Source organism: Drosophila teissieri, chromosome 3R, assembly GCF_016746235.2.
Source record: "Drosophila teissieri strain GT53w chromosome 3R, Prin_Dtei_1.1, whole genome shotgun sequence".
Classification (NCBI taxonomy): domain Eukaryota; kingdom Metazoa; phylum Arthropoda; class Insecta; order Diptera; family Drosophilidae; genus Drosophila; species Drosophila teissieri.
In genome coordinates, this window is record NC_053032.1 from 23,062,195 (window position 1) to 23,080,531 (window position 18,337).

An 18,337-nucleotide genomic window follows, 5' to 3' on the forward strand; every position below is an offset into this window, starting at 1 on the left:
AGGTTTTATAATTATTATATTATAGGTTGCTAAATAAAAAATATATATATGCTCTGTGGAAATTTGTTAAGAATTTTTTTAAATCCATTTGTTTACAATTTTTATTAAAATTCCATGAAATGGTATTTTGTGCCCCAGGCTTGTACGGTCATATTATTTTCAGCTGCTCGAATAATATTTCAGGTCATATAAATTTGACTGAATATTATTAAATTCAACCATAATATGGCCGATAACGCAGAACCACTGACTTTGTCCAGAGGTAAGGATGCATGCTAACAATGCCCAGTTAAAGGAAACTCACCGCAATGCCCCAACTTTCAGATGTCAAAAGATCGATAGAGCTGCTGGAAAAGCTGCAAGCGAGTGGCGACTTCCCCACGACAAAACTGGCCGCCCTGCAGAAGGTGCTCAACTCCGACTTCATGACCTCCGTGCGGGAGGTGTACGAGCACGTCTACGAGACGGTGGACATCCAGGGATCCCACGACGTAAGGGCATCCGCCACTGCCAAGGCCACTGTGGCAGCTTTCGCGGCCAGCGAAGGGCACGCTCATCCCAGAGTCGTTGAGCTGCCCAAAACGGAGGAGGGTAAGCCACGCCCTTATCATTTAAGAAACGGGATGATTCTCCTTTATCATAGAACCAGATCTGAAAGGTTTATAGACGGAGAATACATATCTATTATATCTTTTATGGAATATTTTCCAAATATTGCTACTATAAACTGATTTCTGTTTTTCAGGCTTGGGTTTCAATGTAATGGGAGGCAAGGAGCAGAACTCCCCCATCTATATATCCCGAATAATTCCTGGAGGCGTGGCTGACAGGCATGGAGGACTGAAAAGGGGCGATCAACTTCTGTCTGTGAATGGTGTGGTAAGTCATTAACTCTTTTGCCTTAACTATGAGATTACAAACTTAACAAATTCCAACACTTCAGTCTGTTGAAGGAGAAAACCACGAGAAGGCCGTGGAGCTATTAAAGCAAGCTGTCGGATCTGTGAAGTTGGTGGTGCGCTACACACCAAAGGTTCTCGAGGAAATGGAAATGCGATTCGATAAGCAACGCAACACACGTCGTCGCCAATAAGGCACATCGGCAAAAACTTGTGCCATAGTAGTTTTTGCCATTAGACCATACTGTTATGCACGTATGCGTAAATCAAGCCCTTACGAATAACATAATTTAACACAAATACCATTTAAATATTATTTATTACAAAGAAACTCTGAAAAATTACTCTTTAATCGTAAAAAGTGAGTGTTATGTATTTGTAACTAATTACCGTGTTGGTTTTTGTTCCAATAAATGTAATTTAAATTGTCAGACAATGTGAATCTTTTCTTTATAAATTTCGGTCCAACAAAGTGCCCCAGTTATAAAATTATTTTGTAGTTTTTAGTACGACTGGCGTAGAAAATATAAAAATACATTTTTATTGCTTTTCTTTACAACATATTACTTTTGCACAACTCAGGAGAAGGATCGGTTCTTCAACTTTTTAAGGAACTCCTTGGCCTGCTTATCACCTAGTCTGTATTCCAAGGCACGAAGTGAATCGGAATCTGAAAGCAAAAACATTCATTCATGTCCAGTTTTAAGTTGATTAACTATATGAGGTACCTGTATATTCTGGCCTGGATAGATTCATCATGATTTGCTCGCCCGATGGTGTCGCTGCTAAGTCTTCGAAGGATATATAGCTCTCGGCTATATACTGGCTCGACATTCCGAACAAATCTTTATCTTTGATACTGAATACAATAAGACTATTTCTTTCACTTCGCTGGTGCTCACTCAAGTTTCTGTTGAAGAAATAAATATACACAACACGTTTATAAAATCAATAGTGATTACTTACATACGAAACTCCTGATCGTAAAGTGGAAAACAACTTTTATTGTGCACATTGGTCTTCACAGTTGGTACATCGTTGAATCGACTTGTGGGCATGAAACTGGCTTTAACAAATGAGTCCACCGAACCATTTGAATCCATGGGCAGCAGATTGCGAGCATTTAAGATATTTAACTAAAAAGAACAACTCTGTGAGTGGATTTTAGGTTTTGAATAATTGTGGGCCTACCAATAAACCGGAATCAGTTAACTGAGCCGTAACCGTCAGTTGTCCATATGGAGATGAGTCTTGGCTCTTTTGGTTCTCTAGACGCTCCAAGTAATACTGATGAATAAGATCTGCTGTCTCCAGCGAATAAAGCCTCAGCCGACTTTGAATTGAAGACAATATTTTTACGTCCGAAGTTTGAAGGTTGCCCATTTTAAAACAGTCCATCATTGTCTGAAGAGTATTGTTCAAATTTTGGAAGAAAGCTGGTGGTCGACGTTTCTGAAAAGATAATAAAGTTCTATTTTATACTGTTTCACACTTGTGAATATGGAACTCACGTCAAGATTTGATTGAATTAGGTCATACATTATAATGGATAACTCGGACCAAATGCCATCAAGTATCCTTTGGAAGTTAATCTCATTGAGTGTATCGTAAAGCGTGGCCAACGAAGATTCCAGGTACATCATTAACTGGTCCATAGAGTTGGAGTCCTTGGCGAGCACCTCGGCACCTTCGGCCAAGTATCGTCTAATTGGCGGTGCCATTTTTCGGGCCACAATCTCTATGAGCTCAACAATCTGATTGCGTTCGGTGTCCAATGCATTTTCAATTACAGTTTTGATCGTGCTTGCGCACCTTTCAGCCTCTAAGTTAGTTCGGTACTCCCCCAGTCTCTTGATGATATCATCGATGCTAAGTTCCTATAATAAAATACATGCTATTAATATTCCTGTTTGATTTCTATGAATATAACTTTTACCTTAATGAATGAAGGTAAGCTCTGGCGAATGTAATCCATGTTATTTATAGCTATGCACCACTCCTCCGACAGAACTAAAAAAAATAAATTAATTACAAACGATAGTGAAAGATAGTGGCCAATAGTACTTACTGAAATTTTTATTGTTATCATCAGCAATAAAAATGTTTTCGACTCTGCGGGACATTTGTTGGGCATAAAATATGCAACACCGACACAGATCCTGTAAAAAAGTAGTTATTAGAAACGAGAACTTAACAATAAAAAGTATTCAATCTTACATTGACAATTTTGGCTACAAAAATGTAGGAACCCTCGACCTCTGGCCAGTCAAGTTGCTGCCAAAATATCTTAATTTGGTAGAATATTGAGAGTGTGTCCACTGCTGAGGAGCTGTATTTCACAGTTTCGTCGACGGCTTTAAGCTGATCCAAATCAATTGCTTTCTGGATACGACCTAATGCCTTGATTATTGAAATATCCAGCCAGTGAGTAACTCCCCTCTCAAACCAGGGGTAAAAGTTTGCCAGTTCCAAGGGCTCGGAACAAAGAGATTCTCCTGTAAACAGAAAGATCAATTAGTGTTTTGCTAAGATCAATAATTAACTACTTTACCTAATTGGACGTAACGCTTGAGTATTAAATAGACTTCAAACAAAGTCGTGCCCATGTTTACATTCTCAAGGTTGGGCAAATATTCGAATTGATCGTCTGGCACATCCAATCTCTTAATATTATTGCACACTTCTATTATAATCGATTTACAGATTTCAGCAAGTTTTGAGTCATAAAATAAATAAAGTACAGCGGAATAGTTAAGCTGAATTTTGCTGCAAGTAAACAAGGTAAATAAGTTTCATAAGCAAAATACTGATTAATGCACAGTCGTGAAACTTACTGGTAAAAGATTTTATCAAAGTATTCCATGGCACGTTGCAGGTCAGACCGCACCATCTGTATCAGTTTAATGACGTACTGCAGCTTTTCGTCGTCGGTTTCGGAGTTTTTAGATTGCCTGCTGCCCTCCACTATGTGCTCCAGCCATTCCCTTGTCCCTGTGTTGATAGCATCCTCAATGGCAGTGTCGATATTGCACGTTTCATCAGTGTCGTTTGTGTGTAGCCATCCGTACACCGATTTGGGGAATATGTCTACACTCTCCGGCACTTCCAGCTCCTTAATCTTCTTCAGAATATCCAGCACTTCATTGAGAGCTCGAATTATGTTCTTATCACTGGTGTTTTTGGATCTAAGTTTCCTTAGCACTGAGAAGCACGACGGAAGCAGCCGTCTCACTCCATCCCAGAATGTTTTCACATCCTCGGAATCGTTCTGCATGTAGGTGATCACTGGCACCACCACATCCAGAATAGAATTGAAGAGCGTAAAATTGAGTTTGTGCGTCTCATGGATGGTGCTGTAGGCGTGCCACTGACTTAGAGCGCAATCAAAGGGAGTTAGCCCACTCTGAGCAGCATGTTGGGATCGAATGAGCTCGGCATTGGGACTGAACTTTCCGCTCCACCAGTAGTTGGCCACCTGCGAGGTTTCCAGCTCGTACATCAGGAGCAGTTTAAGTAGGTTCTTGTGCTCCTGAACGGCGACACTCTTGTTCTTCTCCGCACTCAGGGCCAGATTCACCAGAAGTGATCCTCGACTGCGGCCCTTGCTTCCCTTTTCCAGGTTATACCAAACGGTTAGGCCAGAAACTGGAATAGACTGAAGAAATGGGTGTTTTAGTGGTACGAACCATAAACAATAAAGGATATTTTTCTACCTTCAATGTGATTGCAGCTCTCCCAATTAATTCATTATCGTGTTTTCCCGAAGAAGCTGTTACGGCTATTTCCTTCATCAACTTGCTAAGTCCTTTCACACCTTTCACATCGAGGATTTTGTTGACTTTTTCTTTCACGGTTTCCGCAGCATCAAAGTCCCTGATAAAATGTAATACATTAAATGGAAGTTTTGCTTATAAATGTATGAATGAGAAGTTAACAGAAAAATGCAAATTTATAACAAATCTATTACTACGTACTTAACATATGTATCTACTCAAAGGATTTTTAAACAAAATGATGAATTCTTAGAATGCCATACCTTCGAGTTAGTTTGAGTCAGACCATAATAAACCTATTAGCGGCGATTAGTGCATTTTAGAGTTCAAGAAGCGTTATCAACCAGATAACTTAAGTTCAATGAGTGCTGTTTATGTGTTCAATACAAACAAAGTCACACTTACCACACTTCAACGATTAGAACTTCGTCACGAGCATTTTCTGTAATCGGCCTGCAAAGAATATAAACATTAACAAATAGACTTTAGTTATGAAACAAGAGAATAAAGACTCACAGTGAAAAGTGCTCCTCCCATATGGGATTCAATGTGGCAGGCTTCACGGATGAGTTGTATCGATGGGAGCCATTCGATTCCAAGTACAGGGTAACAAACGGATCGGACAAGCCGTTTGAATCCTTGGACATAAGGTTCTCGGCCTTTATAATCTCGACATTTAATCGAACATTGGGCGGTTCTTTCAGACGCGCCGCCTCATAAATTTCCTCGTGAGTGGCGTTCGGAATTTTGAATGCGTCCTGCACAAATTCGACCAAACTGTTTGTGCACTCTTCGTTGTTTTCACAGCCAATGTTGTTGAAAATTTCAAATAATATCTCTTCATACAGATCGGTAACCTGCAAAAGCAAAGACAACAATTAGTTGAATCCCAAAAGCGTACAATTAAACACATGCGACATTTATAACCCACCAAATCAGTGGAGTATTTTAGTTTTGTTTGAGCAAAAATAGAAAAATCACTTCTCTAAAGGTCAAAGCCTAAGTAAATATCGGCAAATTCCAGAATACAGAAATATAAACAAATCGTCACAGGGAAATTGGAAAAACAGACCCAGCTGAGGTCATGTTTGCAGATACATTCTAAATAAGTATCTACTCGATGCTTTCCGCAGTAAAATGTTTAATGTTTCCCATAAATTACAATACAATACAATACCATATTGATATTAAGCTCCACAAATCAATAAACTTCTTAGTATATTCTTATTTTATGAGATTTTTCTGATATCTTGTGGCTACATTTTACATAATTCTCAATTATGATGTGCTCTATGTTTGGCAAAAAAACAAGTACATAAACATATTTAAAAACTGAAATACTCTGTGCACTTAACTCGAGTGACTCAACAATTATCCCAAATCAATGAACTTATACAATCGCTTTTGTTTACCGAGGCACTGCGAATAAACGATGAACCGATTCCCGCAGATATACTTAAGATAAGAACATTATGAGTGGCAGATACACAGATATAGATATGGATATAGCAACTGGCATCATCCAAACTTCAGGCTCTACTTACGGTCATCGCATGGCAGACCGCCTTGGCGTGGGAATCGAGTAAATGCTTGTGGACACCGCGAAAGTGTCGACAGGAAATGCTTCCATTTCGATTCAGTATGCTCATCCGGCGCTCGAACGGCTTATTCAGCGACTGGGTGGAGCAGGCTTTCCTCGGGATCCGGAGCCTGATCTCGTCGCATCCGGTGCGCGTACTGGATCGGGTTAGGCTATTGGTTTTCGAACTTGGGTTAGACGGACTGTGGTTTTGGTTTTGGGAGCCGAACTTGCTCAGCACACGTGGTAGCGATAGGTAGCTCATGATTGAGTTGACCGATTGCAACTAACCGATCACTCCACTATTTAATGTTTTTCTCTAGATGCAAGCGAAATATTTGGCAAAAACTCTCTCGCGAATATACAATTCGAAATAGACGCACATATTATCGAGTACGAGCGGATGCGGATGCGGGTGGTGGACGAATCGTGGACACCCACGGACTCGGGAACACCGGACTGGACACAACCGCTTCGGAGAAGAGTCTGTAGCTAAGTACGTACAATAGCGTCCGGTGTGGAGGAAAATCTTTGCGATATCCGAAATATCTTGCCGTTGACCATGAGATAAAAAGTGTATGCGCTCAATTCGATTCAGATTGTTTGCTGTATTTGTGCATATGTACACGATGATGGCAAAGTGTTTGTGAGCAATAATAAAGCAATCTTAAGAGAAAATGGTTTATTTTTGGATACAAAAAGGAAAAGCTCAAGGTGGTAATGAAAAATGTATTTTCTAAAGTACATTAAGCTTTCCCCCCGCCGTTCAATTGGCCGCCGTCTACATGTTTGCATGTTCTGTAGTGCTTGTTTATGTTGTCAGTATACATTATTCAGTTTTGTTTATACTGTCCGACTATATAGCCAAGTTCTTTTGTTTATTGTGCAACCGTTTCTATGGACACGACTTCATTTTCGGGTTTCTGTTCAATTAAACAACACCTTCCCAGACGGCAAACATGCGAACAGCAAAATGTTGGTATAAGATAAAACATTGAATTAACTCTGGGCGATCGTTACGCCTCGCTGCAAACTGGAAAACTGACCTATGTCGAAACTTCCTCGCTAGTCGGGCCTAGAAATTATGACGCGAATGTGACCAGGCTCAAAAGCCATCCATATTCACCAATACCACCCATGGTGGATAGCTAGTAGTGGAGTCGACCTGGTAAAACCCAAAGTGATTGACGAGCTTTATCTTGATGCACTTTCACTGAAATCCTAAAAGCTATAGTGCATACTAATCCATTAAGCTAAAACGAGTTCATAAAGCGGAGATTACCTTTACTGTACAAATAAAATATATATACAAGGGAGGGCTTAAGCCATAAATCATCCTTAAAGTCAGTTTTACAAATTCGCAAGAGCTCTTATGAATCACTTGTATAAATATGCAATTGCGGTTCCCATAAAAATCTAAATAATCATTTTCTTTTAAATGTAATAATCGTGTGATAATACTATAGGCTACGTTTGGTATAAGCTGTAGCTCTATTATTTGCACCAGGTGGAATGTAGTTTGATTTTCTGATTCGTTGTGACCTTTTAATGGCTTTGTCAACCTGATTCATAGCTCTGATTTCTCTATTACAAAACTTACATTCACTACATTATTATAAAACTTACATCCATTACATTATTATAAAACTTACATTCATTACAGGCGCCGATTCCAGAACGGAAGTGCTGATATCCTTATCCGAGCTTGAGGCCAGGGTACTTTCGGTGGCGAAGGTATCGATGCTGATGCACTCCGGATCCTGGTTGCGTTGAATGGTGCCATCGGGACTCTCGTCCGATTCTTCTTCCCCGGCACTGCCATTTTCCTCCAAGGGAGCCAGTGAACTTTTGAGGACACCCTCGTCGATTTGAGACTTCTGTCGCAGAAGGGATCCAAATTTTTCGAAGAATCCATCATCTCCATCTTGCAGTCTGCGGGTAAAGTGCAATTAGTAAGGAATTTGAAATAAGTCATTAAATGTTATCTGCTTTGTCTAGTCATAGGGAAATGGGGGTTTCATTTACATTAGGCACAAAATGAGCAACCTTATGTAGATTTGTAGTCACCATAGATTTGTATTTGAAAGCCCAGTGAAAACTACCCCAAAACTGAGTCATGTTCGAGTTACAAGTGGGTGGTAAAATCGATCTGTGGGGTAGCCACACTCCCTTACATCACTTTTCATTTCTCACGCACACACAACTGATAATTCCACTTGATAATCTTTAATTTATCTGATGACACAGTTCCAGTTCTCCAAAATGTTCATATTCGTCTAAAGAAACACACATTGTCGATGTGAACAAATGTTTATCTGTCGGTGAGTTTTCAAGTTTTCTACAGGTGTGCGTGAGTCTGTATTTGGGATCGATTTATTCATCCGACTTACTGGTGTTCATGCTCCGTGGGTGGATTCATTTTGAGCTCCTGCAACTTGAAGAAGAAGCCCTTCCACATCTGCTCCTCGTCCATTTTGAAGATGTTTTGTTTCTGGAGGATACTTTCGCCGGAGGCTTCAGAGGCACTGAATCAGAATCCAACAAGTGTCACCGGAGTGTAGAAACATACTAACGGCTTATTTGCACCGAAACCGAACCGAACAAGCGATGTGATTCATTGCCAAAGCTGCTCTCCGACGTAGATTTTTCTCAGTGGCAATAGCATTGTTGGTATTCACACGCTCTTCCGTACACTATCACACATTATAATGAGGTATGGATGTTTGTAACGTACAACATTGGGCGAAAGTGGGGAAATGGGAAGGAACGGGATGATACACGCATACATACATACAGACACTTGTTGCCATGGTGATCGGCCGTTTTTTCTAGCTATTTAAGTTATGATTTTGAAAACATGTATACTCTATAACCCTTGAAATTGTTGAATGAAAACTCATTAGGAAGTTACCAATGAATGGTTCTAATGGTGGTTTGGCTCACGCACACCTATACTATCAAAGGGCTAGGTGTTAGTATTCTTGTAACTACCTTTGCAGACTGGGGCTTCCGTGGTCAAACTACGCACTTTACCAGCCGATTTTCAGATGCCAAGCTTAGTTATATTCATAACTATTTAACTACTTTAATAACTTACCTTATTTTATCGAATATCCTTAATTCCGAGCGCCGGAAGTAACCTTTTAACATAATTAGCTTCTTTGCAAGTTTAAAAAGTTTTATTGGATTGGGCAAAGGGGACTTTAAAATCCATCAAGCATTTCGCTAATGCCAATTTAAATTAACGTAGTTATTATTTTGCACACTTCAAAATTCTATATCTTGTAAAATAAACAAAGATTAGATTAGATTTGTTTTGTTTACTTATTTGGTATTAAAAAGAAATACTAACATACATAAATCTACCGAATACCGACTTTCGATAACTTACGAATGGCAGCCCTGCAGTCCGATAATCAAAACAAACCCTCGGCAATAACAACAAACTAATCGCATCTCTTGTTTTTGTGGAAATTATAAATTAAAAAGCCATGAATTTAAAGTATAAGCGCCGCTACGATAGTTTAAAACGATGCGTCAAGAGTTATCTGCTGGTAAGTTCTTAGAAACTTGGGCAAAATTATGCAAACTCGAGTGTATTGTCTAGAAACCTTTAGATTTGTGTTCACATATATGGTTGCATTATATCGTGAACCATTTACAGGGAGTTATATGATCTATTAACACCAGAATACAAATTTTAGGAGAACGCTGCACTCACGGATGAGATCTGTCGCCTGCAGGCCGAACTATCTGTGACCCGATCCCAGAGACTATATCTGATAGAGCGCCTTATGTTCCACGAGGGCTTGGAGAAATCCAATAGTGGTCGTCCCAGTGTCTCGAATGGGAAAACAGACGCCTCTGACACTCAGAAGAAATACAGTCCAGTGGTTTTGCATAAAAACCCCAACGAAGATAAGCCAAAAAGTGTCACCATTGTTCGGAAAAAAAAACCCATGTTTCCGATGAATCTGAATAATGTATTACTCCACTCACTGGGCGAGATAATATCAGTGAATCCCAATTTCCATTCCGAGAGTTGGATATATCCAGTGGGATATGTAGCCACACGAATTTACGCCCATCCCAAGGATCCACGCAAAAAGTGTGTGTTTACCTGTAAAATTTTAAATAACGCCGGGATTCCCCAGTTCCAAATAATACCCGACAATGATCTGGATGGCGTTTTCTTCGGAGAAAGCGCCAATATGTGTCACATGGACCTTCTGAATTCCATTCAGCAGTCTCCTTGTGTCAAAGTTAAAATACCCTTCGACGTACAGGGCGAGGTCTTCTTTGGCTTGTCAAATCAGAAAACACAATCGCTTCTTATGATGGATCCCGCATTTAATCAGTGCACAAATTTCAAGGGATTCGCCGTGCAGAATGTTCAGTCCTTGAATAGCGTCTCATTATCCTTTGAGACGCTTCAGGGATTTCTATCTTGATAGGAATTTTAGGTCTGCCCTTACTATTAAATTTTCGCGGATATATAAATAAATGTATAAGAATAATAAGATTGTAAACTAAAGACGCGTTTCATTTCTCTGGTACATCCGTTGGAAAAGGTATATTTGTACCTAAGGGGTACAATGGTATATGTTGTCGTCGTAAAATGTAAACAATAAAAATCAGAAACAGCTGATGTTCCTGTTTCAATTCCATTTCGTCCGTTACAATATATACTTTCTAGCGGTATTATAGATTCGTTGTATATCAAAATGTTACATATTTACGAGTGTTTCGGGCAGATTGGTAAAAAGCAATAGTTAAATGGATTCTGGAAACTCTTTGTTCCTATTCCGCAGTATTCCATATACAACAAATCATATGTTTTATGTGTGCATTCGTGGTAATTTCAAATGAAACAGTGCATTTGTTCAATTGTTGTCAACTATCGGCTTTTCTATGGAAAAAGCGAAAAAACAAGCTGGCAACCTGCCGAGGCAATCGGAAATACAACCCTTGGACAGAAACATATGTACACAACACCTATCTGAAAAGTATTAAAACAATATTTTTGGAAAGTTGTTTTGGCTGGCGTTGAACTAAGCGACATTGCAATAGCAGCTGAGGATAAAGCCAACCAGCGGAATCGGTCGAGATGGGGAGCATCGAAAAGGCGTGCATATCCGGATTTCTGTGCCGACTGTGTTCAGAGATGCACCGCACAGTAATACATATTTATAGTGATCATGGCCAGCGTTTGTGTCTTGTTGAGAAAATCAACGGTTACCTACCAATTACAGTGAGTATCAGCAACTGATGGACGCTGCCGAAAGCTAGGACTTTCACTATGCACGCCACCATCGTCAAGGATGTTTGTTTGTACCCAATGACAGCCATTCGAATAGTTTTTCCCAACTTTCAGCATCATGTGAAATAATTTATTGATTTATCACTTACTGCTCCATTGCACCAGATATCTCCGACTGATCCATTGCCAAAAACCATATGCAAAACATGTCTACATCGCGTGGAGCAGCACTACTCGCTGCTGATGCGACTGACACGGATGCGGGAGGAGCGCAAGTTTAAGTTATTCAATTACAAATCAGAAGTGAGTAGTAGTAGTGACCCCTATAAGATTATTGCACCCAATACCTATACCATTGATTATCCAGAGAAATCCCTCGATATCCAGCGTGGAATCGGAAGAGGACGTGGTGAGTTGTACTATTTAAACGAATGATGCATCGCCTCACCCATTCCATTCGGATTTTCCAGATAAATTCAAGCTCGGCTCACGAATTTCCCAATGAGGAGGATCAAGCGGGCCGCCGCAGCGAGTCGGCGAGTACCGAAGCCGAAACTGGTCAACAGACCCATGAATCCCAACCCCAAACCCAATCCCCCAAGTCAACAGAGACTGCAGTGCCCACACCAAACAGCAGCGAAAGCCACGATGCTAGTGGTGCTGGCCCCAGCAATAGAGACCCAAAAGAGACTGGCACAGGCAACTCCGGCACGGGTAGCGCCACTCAGGAAGGAACCCATGCAGATTAATGACTGCTAACCTCGTCTCTGGTCGGTGGAACTATATATACGAGTACTTGACTATGTACATATATATAGACGCGTTTGTGTGTACGTACGTTTAGATTGGAATAAAATAAGCATTTTATTTAATTATCTAGTTAATTTCGAATACAGATGATAAGTGAACCATTTAAACGGGACTCTTACTGCGGATGTCGGGGTATATTTTAATAAGATAGCGTATTTGATGGTTGCCAACGCCTTGTCCAACGTATGCCTCCTGTCACTTCGCTCAACGTGGCATATCCACTTTGCTTTCCTCAATCTTATCGCAGCACCATTTTAGTGGCTAAATTCTTTTCGCATGATAGCAGCCAGCTCTTTGTTTCCCTTAGTTTGCATGGTTATTGTTTTCAGTAGTATGTTCCTTGATAATGGAGCTACTCCTTGGTTCATCGATTGAAGCGGCCCAAGATAATTTACCATGTATCTTGTTAATTGGAGTGTGGTTAGGAGAGTTTTTAATGCATTGTTTCCCCTTTGATTCTTCGCTAACCACAGAAACCAGAGAAACTACCAACACAAGAATTTGTTCAGCAGTTGGGTAATTAAACTATTTCTTTAATCGTAATTAATGAACATGTAGGGATAGTAGGTTCCTTTAACTTATTTGAAAAAGAAGCAAATACATAGATTCGTATCGGTGCCTGTAATACCAGCAAATGTTTGAACATTTATATGTTTTCTTGATATGTATAACTTGAACCCCGGCGACTCTTGTTCCAATTCATTGTAAACCTCGTCTGTCTTTGAAATGTTCGTTTTTATTGAGCCTAACAATACGCACGAATCGCTGAATACTTAAAATTGTCAATCAGAATGGTATTATGATAACTTAGTTTATCTTGCTTTTCCTATCACTAATGTTTCCTGCCATATATGTATGTATACGCAAACCGATCAGGTGCCTACGTATGTACAATATATAGTGGGGAAAACACTTGTGCTTGCAATTGTCGTTACATCTTAAGTTAGTAAACGTATATTGTTTTTAGTTGCGGCTTCAATTCTGGAGGTATCACTGGAGTGTGTTCCACTTTTCGAGTAACTAAGCGCTTAAACCGTCCACTGAATTGCTTGCGAAATCCCTTAAAGCTGTTTTTATCACTTGAGGCCATCATGTCCTGGAAGAATGAAACGTATTTGATAAGTACATATGTAGTTTCAGTAATATCTTAAAAACTCCGAAATAAATTGAATACAAACAGCTTGTTTTTACTTATTATATGTATATAATATTTACTTAGTAACACCCTGATCGTGAGTCATATTCTGGTTTTGCCTTATCGCTAATGCATATTCAAAACTGCATATTCCTAGAACGTGCTCAGTTATTTTTGTCGATTCATTGAATAGGTTTTTTCCTGAATGAAGCACTGTAAGTGCTTCGCCAAAAAATCCTTGTCCGCTTTATGCATACTTGAGATGTGCAAATGTGCAAACGCGAAAGTGAAAACCGGAAAACAAAAGTGGCTTAGCCCTTTCTTAAATGAAAAACATACGATCCCGGTAAATTTGTAAATTATTAACCCAAGCTGACCTGCGCTTGTACAAACATATGTATGTATGTGCGATCCTCTAATCTTATCTTTGAAATTCCGCGAAATGGATCTATTTATTGCCGAGCGTGCCGAAGCTAAAGCCTATAATAAATTGCCAAATGTCCGTATGTCGGTTCATACCGCCGTACATACTAATGACTTAAATGGCAATTGCTGAAGTGCAAACAATTTGTTTCCCCTTTATCTTCCGCCAACACACGAGCACAAAGACTAGGAACTAAATATACTACGAATAAATGGTCGCCCGTGGAGTATCTAATAATCGTTACGTCATGATAATCTGCACTGCGGCGAAAACTTGTGCGAATGGCGGGTGGGTGCGCTATCTATTACACAGAAACTATGCAGGCAAACAAAAATACAAAAAAAAACAACGCCATATCACAAAGATATATCTCTTTATGGTCTTAATGCGCTCGTTTTTGGTATCTGATTCGAAAGTGACATGTTATATCGTAAAATATATCATACTCGTATACCCTATAATTAAGTTGTATCTTTTACTTTCAGTGTGCACGTACCGGACTCAGGCAATTGTAGATGTGCGGAGTGGGCGCCTTTGGGGGGAATGTCCACTCCGCTGGGATGGAGCTCCCATTCCCAATTCCAATCCCGTTCCCGTTGGCGTCGCAAACAGCTGCTGCATTACTGGTCCTCACGAACGTGACGCTCTGGGTTTGTTTGGCAGGTGCTGAAGATGTAGATGATGTGGCGGATGCAGTAGCTGATACGGATACGGATGCGGTTGCGGATGAGGCCTTGGCCCTGGACTTTCCCTCGCTCGATTCCTTCATTCTTATGTGGTCGTCCCAGTAGCGTGTGAATATATTTTTGGTGTGCTGGACGTCGGTGGACGATGGATGGTGCTGGTTGTGCTGGTGGTGTTGGTGCGGATGCGGGGTGTTCAGATAGTCGTTTACAGAAACATCACGTTGACAACATTTACTGCGGACAAGACGCATCGTTAATTTCCCACTGATACCCTCGATCGGTGCAAAGTTAGTTCATTTTTAAGGTACACGCGTATCACAGATGGTTTCTCTATCGGTATGATATGTAAGACATTTGCTATCATTTGCTATACATGCTAGCTAAATGTCGATGGCGATGTCGACCGTTGGCGGAAGTGGTTTTCAGTTTTCAATTTTCGCTTTTCGGTATACTAATGTCTCGCCTGACTGTTTGGTAGTGTTTTCGTATTGTTTTCTTTTTGTTTGCAGGTAGGAGCTATGTATTTAGCGGCTACCCAGCGTTACAGCGCGACTAGAATATCGATTTTCTGTACTTGGGCTGGCGTTTTGGGTGGTGAGTTAGTCATGATGGCTGCGCACTATACTTTTTTGGCTCAGCCCTACTCCGAAGTTTGGTTATATTCAGCGGTTCCTTTGTTTGTTGTGTTTGGGTTTTTGGCCAGCTCTCTATTGCGACTGTTTTGCCCGAGGTGGTGTATTTATAGGAATGACACTTTTCATCTTTTCATTATTTCAATGCTAGACATAACTTACACAATATCAATTTGTTTTTTTTTTTTTTTTTTTTGGTTTTTCACTAGGCCAAGCGGAGGAAAACCGAAACCGAAACGGAAAAGCAGAGAAGCAGAATAGCAGAAAACAGAAAAAACAGACAGACGTGTCGAGTATTTTCTAGTCGTGGTGCTCGTGCAGGGGAAAAATGCGATTAATGCTGGCACTCTTCACTACAACCACACATCCACACAAATGCGACTGTTGTATGTCTGCACATTTTCTTGAACTGCTCTACACGTAAGTACGCACATTAGATTCGACTTGGACTTCAGTTCGGTTCGGATGGCAGCGAGTGTCTGAATGTGAATCTGAATCTGAATTGCACAGAACGCGACTGAACAAAACAAAAGCTACGAATCTGACTCATGTGCGCTTGACTACAGCCAAAATATCAATCGAAAGTCGCTGCGAATGCGAATGCGAGAGTGAGTCGCTCGTCGCTCTCTCGATCTCTCTCATTCACCGTATGTACCGCACTATACATATATACTCCGAGTCCCATTCCCACTCGGTTTCGTATTCGTATTCGCTTTCGTATTCGTATTCGTGTGCTCGTATTCTGCTCGCTCTTTTTTCAAGACCTTCTGACGTCAGCTGACATTTAGCGAGCACTGTGTTTTCACCAACTCGGGCACATTTGCGTGTATTTGGGTATCGGCGGGTGTATAAATAGCGTGTTTTGAGTGATTTACCCCAAGATACAAAAAATCCAGGTTCCGAGGAATACGCTTACGCCAATGGAAACGGTTACGCTGGCTGCGAAACAATTAAAAAACTCCCCAAACACGATCGCGAATCTCACGCCTTACGAAACGAAACGCTGCTTTAATTTGAGCGTACCACGCCAAACTATCATCGCACTTAAGCAATTGGCTAGATTGCTAGCCGAGTTAGCCCCTGAACTGCGAGCCCAGTTGCTAAATGGGCCGATCTAAATATTTTTGTTTGCTTGCGCGCTAATTAATTGAAAGCAATCAAGAGATAGGATAGGTATTGTCTGCGATGTGCGCCAATGAACAATGGATCTTCTGCGATATTAGGTATATGTATCTGCATGTTCCATTGCCAGCGTTCCACCCAAAAGAGCTGCCAGTTTTCGTGGCGTTAGGAATTGCTGTAGTTGAATTTTCGCGCTCACTTCTCCACTAATTGTTACCATCCAACTGCTTTAAAAACAGCATATTTCTTTGTGTTGTTAATATTAGTTTTATTTCGACTTGTTTTTCGTTTTCGCCGGCTCTGAACTGAATATTTTGGCCACCTTTTTGGCAACAAAGAAGAGAACAACTAATGCGAAGATACCCAAAGTCGCCAGCGATGTTATGTTTTCAGTTGCAAAATAACTCTGCAGTGGGCCCAAAAATTCGTTTCTGAAAAGCATGAAAGTTTAAACATTAGCTCTTTGTTCATTGTTATTAGGATAAACATGTTGTAGTATTAAATTCGATCTTCTCAAACCAGGAACTTTTTTAGCTAGGGTAATTATTGTAATATTGTTTATGTACAAACTGGATATTATACAACGGTTACGATTAACATTTGGTTCGATGTTAATCAACGGAGTAATATTAACAATTGTTTAATGCTCGATGGTGGAATCAGTGTCTTTGTTGAATACCCTCAAACTGGCGTTATATGCAACCATGTACCGGGGACTAAGAATCAGTATTTGTTAAATAATTATAATTATTAATAGGTTTAACAAGTTGTATCTTGGCTCACTTACTAAACACATGTATCAGTTTCTCACAAATCCCTATAAGAAGGTCATAATCGGACTTTGAGTTTAAAATTCGATCGATGGATAAATTCAAAATATATTTTAGCTATAAGAGGGATACTTACACGGCGCTTGGAATCGCCGGCACTGGCTGAGGATGGCTCTGGGTATATCCCTTCTCGGCAAACTGGACGAAGGCCTCGGGACTGTATTGCTTGGCTGAGTATTTGTACATCTTTCCCTGTCTCAAGCTGAAATGATAATAGTTTCTATTATCTTTCCTCCAAAACAACCAAATAAATTAGTATTTACAAAATAAAGGCCGGTGATTCCAGTACTCCCAGTCGTTTAGCAGTTGAGATTCCAGACTCCAAGCTGTTCATGCGAGCAATATTCAGCTTTCGCTTCAGCTTTCCGCCCACAGATTCCCAGACGGCATAGAGTCGCTGACAGACGGTACACTCGGCCGAAGAGCTGGAAGTGGGTGTAGGTGAGCATATGTGCACATATACATCTCATGACGCTTAGATGGCGACCTCAACGCATGACTAATATAGCTTACAAGAAGATAAACCAGTCCCCGGTGGTGGCACCCGACGAGGCTTGAGTCAGGTGCTCAAAGTTGTCGTCGGAAAGCTCTTTGACCGCTGGCTCCAAGTTGTCATTGAAGAAGTCTAGGATTTCGTCATCGTTGATCTCGCCGTGATAGAGAATGGGTATTCCGCGCCTGAAGAAGACCAGAGCGGGCTCCTTGCTGGGGTCGTAGATGGACACCAGGTTGCTGTCCACCGACTGGACCACAATGGCCGACAAGGTCTCCTCCAGCTGGGCACGTATCTTGGTGACCATATTTTCATATTCCACGCAGCGCTGGCAGTTGTTTTTGTCTGCAATTAAGTGTGCTCGTTAGCCAGTAACCGGTGTAACATCCTCCATATGCACAGTGGACACGTAAGCTGGATTTCTCTGGCACATATGTACATATATGTACCAATACTCACTGAATAGGACAACCACATTGCTGCTGCCGGTCAGGAGTTGAATCAACTCGGTGTCGTCCACACGCCGTATATCCTGGCCTGCAGCACATCCCAGACTCAGGGCTATAACAACAGCCGATATTAGGTGCAGCATTATCTGGCTGTGGATCTGGAGGAGCGGAGTGGATCACTGGCGAATGAATCCAAATCCGATCGGAACTTGGATGCCGACGGTCAGTGAGCCCGGCTATCGATA

At 40.8% G+C, this 18,337-nt stretch overlaps 6 protein-coding genes across 11 annotated transcripts; 3 read left to right on the forward strand and 3 right to left on the reverse strand.

The window, feature by feature from the left end:
- The first annotated feature begins 126 nt into the window (after positions 1 to 126).
- Positions 127 to 1,330, forward strand: LOC122622672 (protein lin-7 homolog C). Its single transcript, XM_043801308.1, has 4 exons — positions 127 to 262; positions 325 to 591; positions 746 to 879; positions 944 to 1,330. The coding sequence occupies exons 1-4, from the start codon at positions 226 to 228 to the stop codon at positions 1,091 to 1,093; spliced, it is 588 nt and encodes a 195-aa protein (XP_043657243.1). The 5' UTR covers positions 127 to 225; the 3' UTR covers positions 1,094 to 1,330.
- Positions 1,331 to 1,396: 66 nt separating this feature from the next.
- Positions 1,397 to 9,423, reverse strand: LOC122622670 (protein unc-13 homolog 4B). 3 transcript variants are annotated; one of them, XM_043801306.1, is made up of 15 exons: positions 9,349 to 9,423; positions 7,904 to 8,183; positions 5,189 to 5,529; positions 5,078 to 5,125; positions 4,613 to 4,772; positions 3,734 to 4,554; positions 3,451 to 3,665; positions 3,117 to 3,394; positions 2,968 to 3,058; positions 2,836 to 2,909; positions 2,411 to 2,776; positions 2,091 to 2,351; positions 1,866 to 2,035; positions 1,628 to 1,809; positions 1,397 to 1,569 (listed from the first exon to the last, which is right to left on the reverse strand). In XM_043801306.1, the coding sequence occupies exons 1-15, from the start codon at positions 9,399 to 9,401 to the stop codon at positions 1,478 to 1,480; spliced, it is 3,432 nt and encodes a 1,143-aa protein (XP_043657241.1). In that variant the 5' UTR covers positions 9,402 to 9,423; the 3' UTR covers positions 1,397 to 1,477. The 3 variants fall into 3 exon arrangements, with proteins under 3 accessions (XP_043657241.1, XP_043657242.1, XP_043657240.1); XM_043801305.1 differs by lacking the exon at positions 9,349 to 9,423 and adding an exon at positions 8,642 to 9,059 and having other exon boundaries at positions 1,398 to 1,569; XM_043801307.1 differs by lacking the exons at positions 7,904 to 8,183; positions 9,349 to 9,423 and adding an exon at positions 6,217 to 6,727.
- A 236-nt stretch (positions 9,424 to 9,659) lies between these two features.
- LOC122621296 (transforming growth factor beta regulator 1) lies at positions 9,660 to 10,785 on the forward strand. The gene is made up of 2 exons (XM_043799119.1): positions 9,660 to 9,805; positions 9,956 to 10,785. The coding sequence occupies exons 1-2, from the start codon at positions 9,743 to 9,745 to the stop codon at positions 10,700 to 10,702; spliced, it is 810 nt and encodes a 269-aa protein (XP_043655054.1). The 5' UTR covers positions 9,660 to 9,742; the 3' UTR covers positions 10,703 to 10,785.
- Positions 10,786 to 11,194: 409 nt separating this feature from the next.
- LOC122620548 lies at positions 11,195 to 12,383 on the forward strand. Its single transcript, XM_043798060.1, has 4 exons — positions 11,195 to 11,502; positions 11,677 to 11,814; positions 11,879 to 11,920; positions 11,982 to 12,383. Exons 1-4 carry the CDS (start codon positions 11,359 to 11,361, stop codon positions 12,258 to 12,260), a joined length of 603 nt encoding a protein of 200 aa, XP_043653995.1. The 5' UTR covers positions 11,195 to 11,358; the 3' UTR covers positions 12,261 to 12,383.
- Positions 12,384 to 13,037: 654 nt separating this feature from the next.
- On the reverse strand, positions 13,038 to 16,182 carry LOC122620549 (sex determination protein fruitless). 3 transcript variants are annotated; one of them, XM_043798063.1, is made up of 3 exons: positions 16,074 to 16,182; positions 14,377 to 14,800; positions 13,038 to 13,417 (listed from the first exon to the last, which is right to left on the reverse strand). In XM_043798063.1, the coding sequence occupies exons 2-3, from the start codon at positions 14,647 to 14,649 to the stop codon at positions 13,265 to 13,267; spliced, it is 426 nt and encodes a 141-aa protein (XP_043653998.1). In that variant the 5' UTR covers positions 14,650 to 14,800; positions 16,074 to 16,182; the 3' UTR covers positions 13,038 to 13,264. The 3 variants fall into 3 exon arrangements, with proteins under 3 accessions (XP_043653998.1, XP_043653999.1, XP_043653997.1); XM_043798064.1 differs by lacking the exon at positions 16,074 to 16,182 and adding an exon at positions 15,631 to 16,016; XM_043798062.1 differs by lacking the exon at positions 16,074 to 16,182 and having other exon boundaries at positions 14,377 to 16,021.
- A 385-nt stretch (positions 16,183 to 16,567) lies between these two features.
- Positions 16,568 to 18,323, reverse strand: LOC122620547 (thioredoxin domain-containing protein). 2 transcript variants are annotated; one of them, XM_043798059.1, is made up of 6 exons: positions 18,103 to 18,323; positions 17,664 to 17,988; positions 17,414 to 17,575; positions 17,227 to 17,352; positions 17,108 to 17,137; positions 16,568 to 16,751 (listed from the first exon to the last, which is right to left on the reverse strand). In XM_043798059.1, exons 1-5 carry the CDS (start codon positions 18,233 to 18,235, stop codon positions 17,128 to 17,130), a joined length of 756 nt encoding a protein of 251 aa, XP_043653994.1. In that variant the 5' UTR covers positions 18,236 to 18,323; the 3' UTR covers positions 16,568 to 16,751; positions 17,108 to 17,127. The 2 variants fall into 2 exon arrangements, with proteins under 2 accessions (XP_043653994.1, XP_043653993.1); XM_043798058.1 differs by lacking the exon at positions 17,108 to 17,137.
- Between the last annotated feature and the right edge of the window lie 14 nt (positions 18,324 to 18,337).